The 15,898-nt window shown below is 49.9% G+C and overlaps 1 protein-coding gene across 1 annotated transcript; it reads right to left on the bottom strand.

Annotated features, from left to right (window-relative positions):
* Positions 1 to 6,015: 6,015 nt before the first annotated feature.
* On the bottom strand, positions 6,016 to 12,707 carry TLR9 (toll like receptor 9; the record flags this gene model as incomplete). Its single annotated transcript, XM_080934676.1, has 2 exons — positions 6,016 to 9,135; positions 12,693 to 12,707. The coding sequence occupies 2 exons, from the start codon at positions 12,705 to 12,707 to the stop codon at positions 6,016 to 6,018; spliced, it is 3,135 nt and encodes a 1,044-aa protein (XP_080790802.1).
* Between the last annotated feature and the right edge of the window lie 3,191 nt (positions 12,708 to 15,898).

Below are 15,898 nucleotides of genomic sequence, written 5' to 3'. Positions count from 1 at the left end.
GCTCTTCTCACACAATCTACAAACACCTCTCGTCTTGTTATGAGTTTCTCCCCTCTGGTTTCTCCCGCAGGCCTGCAGCAGGCATCACCATTCTGAGCAATAGTGAAGGTGTTACCCAAGCTAGGCCCCTCCCAGCCGCAGCTGTCTCCGTCCTGCCTTTGTACAGCCCTGGCCAGTCAACCTGTCACCCCTGTTCCCTGAGGAGGTTGGTTTTGGCTTGCCACATTGTGCCTGTCTTGCCAAACCCAGCCGCTGGCTCTGCCACTTCTCCTTAGACCCTTCGGTGGTATCTGAGGGGTGGGCCTTGGGCTTTTTACAGCTTTCCCATCAGAGTCTAAACGCGGATCGCTGCCCCCAGGAGTGCTCCTGCTGAGCCGGGTGCTTCTGTGCATGTCGATGGGCCTGCTTCACTCAGTGCTCCACCTTACATGCTCCCTGAGCTCTCCCAGGTCCACATGGCATAGAAATCACCCTGCCCTGCCAACCCCATCCTGGACCTGGTCCTTATGTCACTGGCTCAGATATTCAGCCTCATCTGGAGCCAGCCCTATGTTCTCTTATATCGATAGCAGCAAAGCATTTCAGGCCAGGCCACTACTGCCCTCATCTGCCTTTGCTCCACCCCAGCAGCAGTCTGAGGGGTCTTAGAAAAGCACAGATGGCAGCTACGGATGAAGCTCAGTTGGCAGACAGCTTTCCTAATTACACAAAGCCAATCGCACCATGTTTTATACACAAACCTTTTGAGTTTTATAATTGTGCTGAGTTCTAGACTCCTCACGCTGACGGGTTGGGCTCCTGACAAACCCCATTAGTCATTTCACCCTTATGTGTCCACCCTGTTTTGTGCTGGGCTTCACTCCTGTGCCCAAGTCCTCTCTACTGGTCCTTTGCCTCAGCCTTATTGCTCTGGGTCATAGTAGAGCCACTCTTGATTCAAGACAAGTTTTTGTGCTGAGGTGATACATGCATTTGATCCCAGCACTTGGAGGCAGAGACAGGCAGATCTCTGTGAGTTCCAGGCCAACCTGGTCTACAGAGTGAGTTCCAGAGCAGCCAGAACTATGTTGAGAAACTCTGACTCAAAAAAAATTTCCCCTAAGGACACCTCCCCAGGCATGCTAGCCCAGGTACCCACTCTGTTGCTAAAATTCCTTCCCTTGGGAAAATGTAAACAACCTTTCCTCTTACAGTTCCAAAGATGGACTGGGGAAACAGTGAGTCCCTCAGGCTTCCTTACAGAGCAATGGACTAGGGTTTATGGCCAGGACTGTGAGTAACAGCCTAGACACACTAGGAAGTTTACACCCAGCTGGGATGATGGATTCCACTAGGCCTGTGAAGATGGAGTTTCCTCCCCTTGTCCTTCCTCACCTGCATGCTTTAGCCCTTCTCAAGATACCCCCAGGCCACATGTAATTAGAATTACATATAACAGGTTAGGAGGCTGGATACTTGGTGAGGGTCCCATGAGTCTCCCCCCCCCACACTTACTGAGGGTCAGCAAGCCCAGCCATGATGCTCTGGCCAGCGGGCCCAACTGACCTACAGATGGCCACAGCCTCTGAGCTTTTCTCTACCTTCCACTTCAGTGCCCTTTAGTACCCAGGTCTCCACCTGAGGGTGCTTTCTCCCCATTGTAACATGGCTTTGAGGATAAGTGCCTCATCTTCTCCATCTTGTCCCCTCCAAGTCCCACACAAAGCCCACCATTCAGTAGATGCTGATAAGACACACTGATTGAATGGAAGGGAGTCTTAATGACATCCAAATCCCATAGGCTTAATAGGTGTCTGGGGAGAGGCCAGGCAGCCAGAGGTGAGAATTCCAGCTATTAGGACTGTTTCACAGCTGTAGGTAGGACAACTGTACATCCTAACAGGACAGGCTTGTGCTGAGGCTGCACCTCCTGGTCATGTCTCTTTCACAGTACTGTGTGGAACATGGCGGCATCATGGTCCTATCAGATAAAGGCATCATACCCAGGCAGGGCACCCGGTATGAAGGTAGTCACATCACCTCAGAATCACCTTACAATCTCTTCCTGACCGGCTTTCCCAGCTTTGCTGCCTCACTCCAGCTTCCAGAGCTGTTCACTGTTCCTCACAATCCCCCGCCTGGAGCACCCTGCACCGCCTTTCCTTCAGGGGGTATTGTTGTCTCTGGTGGGGTAATGTCTGAACACTTGGGCGGACCCACTCTTCATAAGACTAAGCCAGCAGGGTGAACACAGTTTGGAGGTGTATTTCCCCCTCCCTGTTTCTTGGGGTTATGAGAACACAGGATGGAAGGATCTGTAGGTAGCAGATGAAACATGGGGCTGTTTAAAAACATGACAATTAAGAGCATTTCTGAACCAGTCTAGTGTGGAACTGTATGGAGCCATAAAAGCTTCATTTGCAGGAATGTTCCGATTTTAAGACACAGTGCTAAGAGGAGAAAGGTTGTTAAGACCCTAGGAGACCAGCAGGGGGCGGAGCTCAGTAAAATCTATGTCTCACAAACATAAGGACCTGATCTGACCTCCAACCCGCTTAAGAATGTCACCTATGACAGTGAGTTCCTGTTATCCTGGTGCTGTGGAGGCAGAAGCCAGAGGACTCACGGAACTCAGTGATAGCCAGTCTAGCTTAATTATCAAGCTTTAGGCCAAGGAGAGGCCCCGACTCAAAGGAGTTAAAGAGCATTCCTGAAGATGACACCTGGGGCTGTCCTGTATCCTTCATGCATGCTCACATGTGTCCCCTCACATGCACACAGTCACAGACTGCTCAGAGCTACATGGGAGATGGACATATATTGTACTTGGAACTGCCGGAGAATAGTCTTGCTATTCTGGGAGATAAAAAAGCCCTACGCTGGAGCCTGCTTCCTACTTCTGCTTCTGACTGTGGTTGAAACCATCTCAGAGTCACTCAGCAGGGAGTTTCCCAGGCTTTCAGGCTGCAGAGGAAGGCTCTTGTTTTGTTTCATATTTTCCCCCAGGCCATCCAGTTTAGAGCCTTCGTGGGGCTTCATAGGTAGGGAGTGTATTGTCTTTCATTTAAGTACATAAGAGGGGTATCATGGCAGAAGCCCCTGTGCTTGAGTCAAAAGACACAGCTCAGCGGCAAGGGTTCAGACAACAGCAGCACACACACAACAGTAAAGAGGAAGGGGTTGTACTTCCTTCGTGACTATACCCTGGAAGTACAGGGGAGTAAGGACAGAGCAGCTGGCAATCAGGTGCAAAATCAGCAGTTTGTTTGTGGCTAGCTCCAAATCTCTCTCCCATCCCCCCACACTGCACTCCCAGTGGCTGGCCACTGGCTTAAGTCAACCAAACTTGGTTCAGTTCTCCTCCAGCCTCTACACCTTTAATCCCAGCACTCAGAAGGCAGAGGCAGGTGATCTTTGTGAGTTAGAGGCCATCTTGGTCTAGGTAGCAAGTTCCAGATCAGCTAGAGCTACAAAGAGAGATCCTGTCTGAAAAAGACAGAGAGAAAAGAAGAAGAAAGAAAGGAAGGAAGAAAAGAAAGAGGGGAAAACACAGGCAATGAGACAGCTCAGTGGTAAAGACCCTACAATAAATAAACAAACAAACATAATAAAAATGTTTTAGGAGCCAGTTAAAAGACCCATCAGTTGAGGCCCTTGCCTCTGTTGACACAGAAACACAGGTCTTGACTTGAAGGATAAAAGGTGGTTTATTCTGCAGCCACATAGAAGTGACTTCAAACTTCGTGTTCCAAAGTGGTAACCATTTGATGAGAATTTTGTTTTGTTTTTTTTTTTTTTTTTGTAGTAACAGAACAACAACAATCACCAGTAGAATCCTTGAGCACACACATTTAATCTCAGAGGCAGGTGGATGTCTCTGAACTGGAGGCCAGCCTGGTCTGCACAGTGAGACTCAGGACAGCCAGAGCTATATTGTGAAACCCTGTCTTAAAAAAACAAAACAAAACAAAACATAACACTACAAGCCCTGGCACCTTTCAAATACCCTGGTAGAAATGGTAAGTAGGTGGGGTCCAGCAAAGTAAGAGGCAGGTGCATCTCAGCTATTCATGTTGGATGCTATATGATAACATTCTTCACATTTTTGTTGTCGGAGACTGTTAAGTGATTTATCCATTCAGTTGGACAGAGAGACAGGCAAGGAATGGCTGTTCCAAGAACTAAAAGCAGCCTAACATAAATTATAATTAGATTCTGGACCTGCGGCATTCCAACCTCTGCACGATTGATGTTTTAATGAGCTTTATAGGAGGTTCAGTGACAGGGGAAGCTCCTTTCCTGGAACGGATTTACATCTCCAGCTGAGTGAGTTCAATCTCTGGGCCTGGAAAGCTGAAGGAGCTGAATCCTTTGTCTCATGACCTCCACAATCCAGTCCTGGCACTTGGACAGTGCCCCCTGTCCACACACACACACACACACACACACACACACACAAAATAAATGCAACTTAAACATTTTAAAACAAAATCTGAGCATGGCAGTACAAATTTTTAATCCCAGTACTCAGCAAGCAGAAGCAAGTGAATCTTTGTGAGTTCCGGGCCAGCCTGGTCTACATAGAGTCCCAGGTTAGCCAGGGCTGCAAAGTGAGTCCCTGCCTGGCTTTAAAAAAAAAGAAGAAGAAAAGAAAAGAAAGAAAGAAATGTATATATTCTATCTTGATCAGATGTGAAAAAGCCTCAGCCTGAGTGTAAGCAGCCTGAGCTAAGAGCATGGAAGAGGCCTCTCTCTGGAGCCAGATAGCAGCTTACTTAAGTATCTTTTGATATCTGAACAGAGTGACCCAGGATGACCCTTTAGATAGAAGTGGGAGGGGACAGATTATGAATCCATCTTAATAGGTGAGGTGTGTTCAATTAGACACAGACTGATATATCCCAGGATAGGTGAATACAGCCCAACACAAAGCTATACATTAATTTTTTTTTGTTATTTTTTTGGTGTGATTTTTGTTTTGCTCTTAACCCATTACACAGATCTCAAATGTAAACTCTATGTAGGTGACAGTGTCTGCCATGATGCCGAGGGGTTGACATAGGGCTGGGAAGACAGCTCGGTTTGTAAAGTGCTTGGCATACAGGCATAAAGAGCTGAATTTGATTCCTAAGACCCACGTGGAAAGGCTGTGTGTGGTGCATGCCTTGTAATCTAGGACTGGGAAGCTGGAGAAGGTGGATTGTTGGGGTGCTCTGGCCAGCCAGCTTAGGTTAATTGGTGAGCTCTAGGTCATCAAGAGACTCTGTCTCAAAAACCAAAATGTATAGCACCAGAACAATAACATGTGACCAGGTTGACCTCTGGACCCCCACAAGCACACATGTGTACATGGACTCTCATACATGTGTACACACACATACACCTGCATCACTCACTATACACACACACACACACACACACACACACACACACACACACACAGGTTGAACACACCTTTGGATCTCCCCTGGCTCTCAGCTCCTTGCTGCTACTGGCACTGGCTCATCTCTAATCAAGGCTGGCCTTCTTTGCCCAGCATAGGCGTGCCCATCAGAGCCTGCAGGCATCCCTCTTTTTCTACACACCTGGTAATGAACACTGCCCTGCACGGGAATTTTCCCAGGACCTTAATGAGGGTCAAAACCATACTACTCTTTCATCTTCTCTGCCCTTAAGACAGGCTAGTAGGTGAGGAAGGCAAATACACTAGGTCACTACAAGATAGAGAGTTGCTGATCCATGCCTGCAGGGCAGGGCATTCAGAGAACAGGGGAGGGGGGCAGAGAGGGAGAGGGACGAGGGAGGGACGGGGAGGGAAGGACAGAGGGAGGAGGGGTGTTGGTGACTATCTTCACTCTCCTGGAAGATGCATGGGAAGAAAACTACCCTTTACAGTCAACCTGTGCTCTGTGAGCCTGATGGCTTTTTAGCATCTATTGCACACTTGCCAGATCACGTTGTAGTAAGAGCAAGGCAGGCAGAGCAACCCGGGGACCAGGCGTGAAGATGCCAGCTGTTTCCAGCTGTCGCTCTGCGCTATTCTGCTGTAGGTCCTCGGCAGAAGTTCCGGTTATAGAAGTGGCGGTTGTCCCTAGTCAGGGCTGTACTCAGCTGGGCCCAGAAGCTGCCCTGGCCGCTGGGCTGCTGGGGCCAGAAGAGCACACTCTGGCGGCACAGGCGCTGGCGCAGTCGCACATATCGGGAGCGGTGGGCATCCGGGCGCAGGATCACCAACACCACCACGTCCTTGCGGTCCTCCAACAGGCGCTGCTGAGCCAGCAGGAAGCTGGTGCGCAGGAGACCACTGACCCGGTCCGTGTGGGCCAGCACAAACAGAGTCTTGCGGCTGCCATAGATGGAGGCCCAGAGGTTCTCGAAAAGTGTCTGGCCAGGCAGCCAATCTCGGTCCTCCAGACACAAGCGCAGGCCTCGGCGGCCACGCCGCTCCTCCAGCCTCACCCGCAGCTCGTTATACACCCAGTCGGCAACCGCGCCCTGCGCCTTATCGAACACCACGAAGGCATCATAGGGGAGAGCCTGGGCGCTGCGCCGGCCACGGGCCAGCAAAGGTAGCCATGCCAGGCACAAATGGAAACAGTACCAGACGTCCCAGCCGCAGAGATGATGCAGTATAGGCACCACCATGCCCACAGCCACAGCCAAGAGTGAAAGGCCAAAGCAGTCCCAAGAGAGGACTTCATCCAGGCACAGCCGCAGGTCCTGCGTAAAGATGCTGCGGCCCTGCAGCTGGCCGGGACTGCCACACTTCACACCGTTAGCCAAGCCTGGCACCTTGGTCTGTACTTCCAGCAGTAAGTCTACGAAGGCTGCCCCACAGGCACAGTGCAGAGGGTTGCTCCTCACATCTAGAACTGTCAGGTTCATCACAATGGGCCCAAACCAGGAGCGATCCACCGTCTTGAGAATGTTGTGGCTGAGGTTGACCTCTTTCAGCCTTACAGCCAGAGCAAAGAAGGCTGGGACCACAGAGACAATTCTGTTGCTACTGACATCTAGTTTCTGGAGGAGAGTGCCATGAGGCAGGGTACCATTAGTCAGGGCCTTTAGATGATTGCCTGCCAGGTCCAGGACTTCCAGGTTGGGCATGAAGGCCAGATTGCTCCAGTTAAAGAAAGATAGGTAATTGTCACGGAGACTCAGCAGCTTCAGGCTCTTGGGGAGGTAGTCGAGGCTCTGGGGCAAGAGGATATGCAGATTGTTCTGAGACAGGTCCAGCTGGAGCAGGCCTCTCAGACCTTGGAAGAAATGGAGGTAAAGGTCCCCCTCTTCCCACATGCGGCCCACACCGTTGCCACTGAAGTCAAGAAACCTCACTGAGGTGCTATAGAGATGTGAGGACACACGGCTATGGATGTCATTGTGTGCCAGGCTAAGGCTGTGTAGCATGGACAAATGGGTCACGAAACTGAAGTTGTGGCCTATACCCTTCATGCTGAAGGGTTGGTTGTTGTAGCTCAGGTCCAGGGCCCGAAGCTGGGGTAGCTCACTGAACGATTTCCAATGGTACAAGTCTAGCTTGTTATGGGACAAGTCGAGCACCTGCAGATTGGTCAGTGGCAGAAACTGAGAGCCGTTGACCGCCTGTGCAATGCAGTTGTGGCTCAGGCTCAGACACTGGAGGTGTTCGAGATTGACAAACATCTCTGGCTTGACAGCCACCAGGTTGTTCCGAGACAGGTCCATGGTGAACTTGAGATTCTTACACCTGACCATGAAGTTCTTAGAGTGAGCACCAGGAGTGCTCAGTAGGGCTGGGGCCTGCAGTAGGTCCTCAGTGGGAACTGTAGACCACAGGTTCCTCTGCTCCGCACCATCTGCCTCTTCAGGGGTGGCTTCTGACAATGTTGGAGGCCCGCTGATGCGATTATCTGACAAGTCCACAAAGCGAAGGGCTCGGAAGGTACCAAAGATGCTGAGCTGCGCCTGGTTGATGAAGTTCATTTGAAGGTGTAGAGTGTGGAGCTTGGGCAGATTAGCCAGCCACCTGAGTGTGTTCTTGTTGAGCAAGCGGAAGAAGATGCCATTCATGTTCAGCTCCTGCAGTGACACCAGGCTCTTGAAGGAACTTGCCAGGTGGAGGCGGGCAAAGGATACCTTCTTGCAGTAATTGAAGGACAGGTTGAGCTTGCGCAGGCGGGTCAGGTTCTGAAAGGCACTCGTGTTGGTAATGCTTTCGTAGAGAAAGTTCTCGCTTAGGTCCAGCACTGAGAGGTTCATCAGACCTTGGAACCAGGAGGAGTTCAGCGTGTGGAGAGAGCTGTCCTTCAGCACCAGGCCTTCAAGGTGGCTCAGGTGATGGAAGGTCTCAGGGTGCAGACTGAGGGACTTTTGCCCACATTCTATACAGGGGTTGGGGGCGTGGTCACAGCGCCGGCAGTTCCCGCCCACATCAAGTACTCGAAGGGAGGTCAGATTGGCTAGATCTTCAGGCCCCAGTTTGACAATGTGGTTATAGGACACCAGGAGGTACTCCAGGCTGGGGGGCAGTTGGCGGGGCACCTGGGTCAGGTTGTTATACTTAAGGGACAAATGAGTGAGGTTGCTCAGGCCCAGGAGGGCGCCTGGGGTCACGTTCACTGCCCCCACGCAGGGGTTCTTGTAGTAACAGTTCCCGTCCATGAAGAGGGTGCGCAGGCTGTACAGGCCGGCAAGGCTGTTAGCATCTAGTACCAGGATGTTGGTGTGGCTCAGGCTCAGATTCGTCAGGGAGCTGGGCAGTCGGGGCACAGTGGTAATGCCATTATAGCTCAAGTTCAGCTCTTCTAGCATACGCATAGCCAGGAAGGTTTGGGGTTCAATGGTCATGTGGCAGGAGAAGTGCAAAGGGCTAAGGCCGGTGGGTGGGCAGTTCCATTTGAGGTTCAGCTGCCGCAGGTTGGACAGGTGGACAAAGTCGGAGTTATGCAGGTGATGGATACGGTTGGCGGTCAAGGAGAGGCTGGTGATATTGGAACAGGGTGCCCCTTTAGAGAAGTGTGGCACAGACTTCAGGAAGAGCCAGTTGCAGTCTACCAGACCGTGAGGCTTCAGCTCACAGGGTAGGAAGGCAGGCAGGGTACCCAGGGCCAGAGCCTCAGCCAGCACTGTAACCTGTACCAGAAGAGACAAGGGGTGCAGGGTCCTGCGACAGGGAGCCTGGGAAAGCCAAGACCGAGAGAGTGTTATTTTACCTTCTCCTACTCTCTCTTCCACACTGGGACTTTCTTCAGGGCTTCCTCTCCAAGTGCCTTCCCTTGTACCCCCAACCCCCAGCCTCCTCTCAGCCCACTCAGAACCACTATTTGTTTTTAGGCACGGCCACTCAGAGCAAGGACACAGAACCAGGACTAGGCTGGAATCCAGACCCCAGACTTGGAGCTTTTGCTCAGAACACAACCCATAGCAGGGCTGAGAAAGACTCCGACAGGCCCACTGGGGCTCTCCCACTTTCTCTTCCTCTCCACTGGGGCCTCAACTCTTTCCTCCTGACCACAGCGGGTGCCTGAGATCTGAACCTCCAGCCCCCTGAAGCCTTGCTCCCCTGGACCGTCCTTGAAAAAAAAAACCCGCAGGGAAGACTGAACCCCTACTGAGGTATCGATTGGATTCCATCTAGGCTTTGGTGGCACTTAGTGGCTCTTTTTACTCTCTGTCTGACTCCCCGGTGTGAGTTGAGAACCCTCCACCTACTGAGGATCTGAAAGCTCGAGTGAACAATGGGCGGCAAGTCTACAGGCCAGGAGCCACCATTGGCAGAAGTCCGGGGCTTCAGCCTCCCCGTCCACCTAGCAGGTCCAGCTCTCTCTGCTCAGGGAATGGCTTTTGCTCTAGTTCCCTTAGGGTTCCATGAATGCCCCAAGGGCATGGAGTGGACAGTCCTTTCCACTGCTGTCCCTTTCCATGGTGGCCCTCTTCCCGGGGGATAAGAACTGGGGTCCTACCATGCTGGGAAGTGGAGGGTTCTCCGGAGGCTCTCTGACAAACTGGACGACACAGAATAATGTTCCACACCAAGGTCCCTCAGAGAATTGAGGAAGTGGCACTTTCACTACAGCTTAGTAGCTGTTTTATTCCTGCCCTGCAAGAGCAGGTGGCACAATGAGTCACATGCCATTTGCATAGTCCGATGGCGGACAGGCAGCTCCCCCAACCCCTTCCTTTTTCCACTCTCCTCCCCACCCCACAATCAGCCATGATGAAGGCGTCACATCTTTCCCCTGGGAGGTGTGGGAAGGAACCAAAACCAAAAGTCCAGCCCAAGGTCAATGAGAAACTAGATTTAAAGTAGGACCAGAGCTGGGCAGAGCACCTGACACCCGTGAGGAGGGTGTCACTTCACCTTCAGGCCTCACTGCCTGTCCCACGGGTACTCTCGAAACAGTGGTTCTCTCACCTGCTCTATCTCCAGAATTCTACGGAGGGCATCTGTGTGAGCCAGAGGCTGGAGCCAGCATCTGCTTTACCACTGAGGCAGCCTTCACATCTCCTCCAGCAGTAATAGAATCTCACACTCTGCATCTCTTACTTCCTGAAACGCCCAATCAGACCTCAGACCACAGCAAGCTGCTGGGATTCCCGAGGCCAGGCTGTGACTGGTCCAGCCGAGACTCTGGCCGGTTTTGCTGTTGTGTGACGCTATTCCTGGGGAGATGTGAGCAAGTGTGTACTCACCCAAGAAGTGGAAGCAACAACAGACAAAAATCGAGAGCACCACTAACATCCAAGTTGATTAACCAACGAATTTGATTGGAGTTATTGGCTTTAGGATGGATGAGGGGTTAAGTAGCAGAAATGACTCAAGGACAGCTGCATCACCAAGGCACAGGTCATGGATCCCACAAAAGCTGGAACAGGGGGCTCATGGCAAATGTTATCGACAGCTCAACCTTGGACGTTGTGGGAACTGGGGAGCATGAATTGTCCGGGCGTCCGGGCAACTCAGTTGTCAGTTTGAGCCTTTTTCAGGCAGCTCAGCTGGTCTCTGCTTCTTTCAGGCTCCCCCTTTGTCTGAGCACACCTCTCATCAGTCTCTACTGTCCATACAAGCTTAGGGAGGTCGGACCAAATACACCAGGTCACTTTCAGAGACTTCCTGAAGCTTTTCAGTTGTTTATATCCTGAGGGTTTTTTTTTTTTTTTTTTTTTTTTTTTTAAACATGAGTACACTGTAGCTGTCTTCAGACACATCAGAAGAGAGCATTGGATCTCATCACAGATGGTTGTTGAGAGCCACTATGTGGTTGCTGGGATTTGAACTCAGGACCTCTGGAAGAGTAGTCAGTGCTGAGTCATCTCTCCAGCACACATACCCCACCCCTCCTTTTAAGACTAGTTTTTTTTTTTTTTTGTTTGTTTGGGGTTTTTTGTTTGTCTGTTTGTTTGTTTGGTTGGTTTTTTTTGTTTGTTTGTTTGTTTGTTTGTTTTTTAGCCTTGGCTCTCTGGAACTCTATAGACCAGGCTGGCTTTGGACTCAGAGATCTGCCTGTTTCTGTCTCCTGAGTGCATGTACCACCATCCTAGCTATATCCTGAGATTTAAGGAGCTTCCCTGAAGGATGGGATGGTTTAGTCACCCTTTGAGAGCGTGGCAAGGAGGTGCTTGAGCCTACAGAGATCTCCAGAGAAACCAGGACTGTAAGCACACTGGATTGCTTTTCTAATGGGAAAGATGAAAAACCTGTTCTTCCATATAGAAAGCCGAAAACAGAAAGTGATTAGCCTTCTGTTGATATGTGCTGTTGGGCCAGGTCACATCAAGAAGCTCCTACAACCAAGACCAGAGGTGGCCAGTGTTACAAAATATATAAATTGTGGCAGGAGTAAGGGAGTACCTGGCAGACCCCTGCCAAGGAATCTGCCAAGGAAAAATCACAATCATGTGACAGACCTGATTTAAAGGAAGGTTATTGGGGGGGGGGAGTGGGGACCTGGATAGGAGGTAGGGGCAGAGAAAGGGAGGACAGAGAAAGAATGAGAGACTGGCCAGAAACACATGGAAAAGAGAGAGAGAGAGAATGAGAGCAAGAGGGAAGAGGGAGGGAAGGAGAGGGAAAGAGAGAGAGACGGAGAGAGAGAGGGAAGAGAGACAGAGACAGACGGAGAATGGAGCTGGAGTAGTCTTTTTTATAAGCTGTGCCTGGGAAGTGGCAGGTGATGACAGAAGCCTAGGTCTTTGGGAGGAGCCTAGTGCAATCTGTTAACCAGCAGCCAGTAATCTGAAGGACTGTTGCAGCCACGGGCTCTTACCAGCTCCCACAACCAGGACCAGAGGTGGCTAATAGCACAAATGACCTTTGTGCTATCTGTGTGACTGAGACCAGACCAGACCCTTAGTACAGGAAGCGTATTTATAGAACCCATCTCTGTGGGAAAATGACACTACCTTGAGTTTCAGTGTAATTATGCACATCCTTCTGCATCAGGGATAGTATTGCACCAGGAAACCTTTTTTTTTTTTTCCTTCTCCAGAGGTTTTCATTCTTATCTCTCTTCATGGGGTTCACTTCCCTGGATGACACCTTCAGGAGTCTCCTCAATTTACCATGGAAGTAAGTGCTACACACACTAACCTATTTGGCTTTTCATGTTCTCCTTTGGCCCTGGTGACCAGAGCTGATTCTTCAAACTTGAAGCCCAGAGACCTTGGAGACTTAAGCCCTGATTCTGTTCCTTCAGAAACTGCCCACTGCTCATAACCTACATATACCTGCCTACCTGAGGTGACATCATCTCTAATCTAGACACTCTGGACCTGCTCAAGTCTCCTGCAGCCTGTTTCCACTGAGCCCCTGGAAAGGCCTGTTTAAACCTCTCTCTCTCTCTGTGTGTGTGTGTGTGGGGGGGTGTGTGTGTGTGTGGGGTGTGTGTGTGTGTGTGTGATGGTTTGTATATGCTTAGCCCAGGGAGTGGCACTATTAGAAGGTGTGGCCCTGTTGGAGTAGGTGTCACTGTGGGTACCGGCTTTAAGACCCTCATCCTGGCTGCCTGGAAGTCAGTATTCTGCTAACCGCCTTCAGATGAAGATATAGGACTCTCAGCTCTGCCTGCACCATGCCTGCCCAGATGCTGCCATGCTCCTGCCTTGATAATTATGGACTGAACCTCTCAATCTGTAAGCCCCAATAAAATGTCCTTATAAGACTTGCCTTGGGGCTGGAGAGATGGCTCAGCAGTTAAGAGCACTGACTGTTCTTCCAGAAGTCCTGAGTTCAATTCCCAGCAACCACACAGTGGCTCACAACCATCTATAATAGAATTTGATGCTTTCTCCTAGTGTCTCTGAAAACAGCTATAGTGTACTCATATAAATATAATGAATAAATCTTTTAAAAAATTAAAAGAAATAAAAGAGTTGCCTTGGTCATGGTGTCTGTTCACAGCAGTAAAACCCTAAGACACTCTCTTTCTCCAAATAGATACACACACAAATATATGGAAATACACAATATGTTTAAATGTGTGTATCCTTACATGTGTGTTGCCTGCATGTATGTCTATGCATCTCTTGCTTGCCTAGTATCTGAGGTGGTCAGAAGAGCATTTCAAATTCCCTGGACTGGCACACACAGCTGTGAGCCACCATGTAGTTGTCCGGAACTGAACCCAGTCCTTTAGAAAAGCAACCAATACTCTTAACTGTCCAGTCATCTCTCCAGAACCCTCTGTTCAAAAACTTTCATTCTGGGTCCTTCCCCTGCCCAGATCTGTAAAAAATAACATTTATTCTACTCTAGTAATTGTTGTCTTAGAGGCTTACTGCCTGTCTGCTAACCTATGCCTAGTCCCAGAAGCTTCTAGCCTCTGTACAATCTTGTCTGGGCCTAAAAAATGTTTTCAGCCTCCAAGACTTGCTGCTGAGTAAGCTCATCCTATATTGTTCTAAGCACTGGCTGGCTAATTTAACTCAGCTGTTCTAGCTTTAACTCCTCCTCAAACTGATTGATCCCATCTGCCTTTTCTCAATCTCTGACTGAAACGCTTTGCTTGGCTTTATACTAACTTTGGCAATATGTTCGAATCTTCTGGCTCCTTCTCTGTCTCTAACCTGCCTCTGTAAAACTCTCCCCATGAAACTGCCTTTCCCCTTTTCTCTGCTCAGCTCCCTCTTACATAGTTTCCCTTTCCTCTCTCTTCTCCTGAGAGTTGGGCATATCCTATTCTGTCAAATCTTTCTCTGATTTGTCACTTTGTCTGTCACTCAATTAGACATTTTCAAATGTGGCTGCTTCCTTCTACAAACTAATTTACCTTCATTGTTTGTGATTAACGGTATGTACTAAGGGTGTGTCTGTATCTGGGCCAAAGAGATTAGAGTGTGTGCTAAGAGCTGAGCCACACCACAACTAGAAATAGTTTTTTTTTTTTCTTCACAATCTTAGGGTTCAGAGTGTGATCAAATATCCAGCAACACAGATCCCTCCATAACTGCCCTAGTCATTGTCCAAGCAGTAGTCACAGCCCTGTGTACCCTGGACTTCTGCTTCTCCCCCTTCTGTTGACAGCCACACTGGCTTCTTGTCTGGACATACCTGGGCACTTTCTTGCTTTGGGGCCTTTGAACATATTCTTTCCCTCTGCCTGGACTTGTTTTATCCCCCAGATTTCCTGTTGGGAAATCCTGCTATTAAGGTTGTAGTTTACCATGACAGGACAGCTTCCTGAGCTCAGGGCAAAATGGAGGACTCCCTTTCTCAGTGGGCCTTTTTCTTCCCTGCCTGACCTCTGGAGAATGTCTCTAAGCACAGGTGTCTTGGCTTATCTAGAGGATGACCCTGCAGGAAGCTTCCTGCAAGTGCTGCATTACCTAAGTCCTGATCAGCCCTTCTTACTGTGTGATAATTCGGTGCCGTATTATGACCAATCAATCCTTCCCACCTGTAACCCCAAGAATCCTCTGAGGAAAGTGGGTTAGCCTGTGACCAGATTACAGGTTTAACTTTCTCTCTCCAGATAAGAACCTGCCCAGAAGGTTCTTGGAACTCCTCTTTGTGTAAATGAAGTATCTCTGCCCGTAGCCAATAATGTATATGCTGGCATTAGGACGGCTCCTACCCCCAGCGATGGCGCCACCCACAGGTGACAGGGACCCATCGAATCCGTCGCCATGGAAACAGCCAAGCATTCCCATGATACACTGGTTCAGAAGTCCACCTTCACCTGGTGTTCTATTAAAACTTCTCCACTTGGAACCGTATTGGTTTGGTGTGGTTTCTCTGGACTTGAGCCGAGAAACCTATTCCCAACAGTATATTCACCCTGAAAATCCCTACCCACCACCCAAACTTATATATAACCCTTGCTCACTCCAATAAAGCTGAGCTGTCTCACTGAAGCTGATCCTGGAAGTCAATTCGCTCAGTATATCACCACCCTCTGAACCCTACTCCCCACCCCCAACCTCTTTCCTTTGTCCTTGAAGCCAGTGGCTAACAGTCCCTGGGCAGAAGGAAGGTCACAATCCCCCACATTTGCCTTCTGCCTTTACACACTGCACCCATCACCCTCAATCCTGACCCTCTGATGAACCCCTCAGCTACACACTCATCATCCTTCCAGCACAATGAGGGTGATACAGGAGAGTGGAGAGTTCAAGGGCGGCCTGGGTTACATAGTGAAACCCCGACTCAGAAGTGAAGAAACCTGCCAGCCCAGATCTGCCTCTCCTGAGCACTGTGGCCAGGTTTTCGGTCTGCATAACATCTTTTAACAGCTACCACTCTATCCCACCCACCCTTCCTGCTCTGTTGTAGACTGTCTCACTCTCCTGTGGAAACGCTGACTTCCTGAAGATACAGACTTCCATTTGTGTCTGCAGTGCTGCTCTGTATAGGCTGAGGTTATGGACTGCCCACAACACCCAGCTTTGGATAGGCAGCCTGGGTATCTTTGAGTGAAGTTTGAAAGAATGGATGAATGAATGA

The sequence above is a fragment of the Micromys minutus genome (genome assembly GCF_963924665.1).
Source record: "Micromys minutus genome assembly, chromosome: 21".
Lineage (NCBI taxonomy): Eukaryota > Metazoa > Chordata > Mammalia > Rodentia > Muridae > Micromys > Micromys minutus.
Note: the sequence above shows the minus strand (reverse complement) of the source record. Positions and strands in the feature narration are given on the sequence as shown.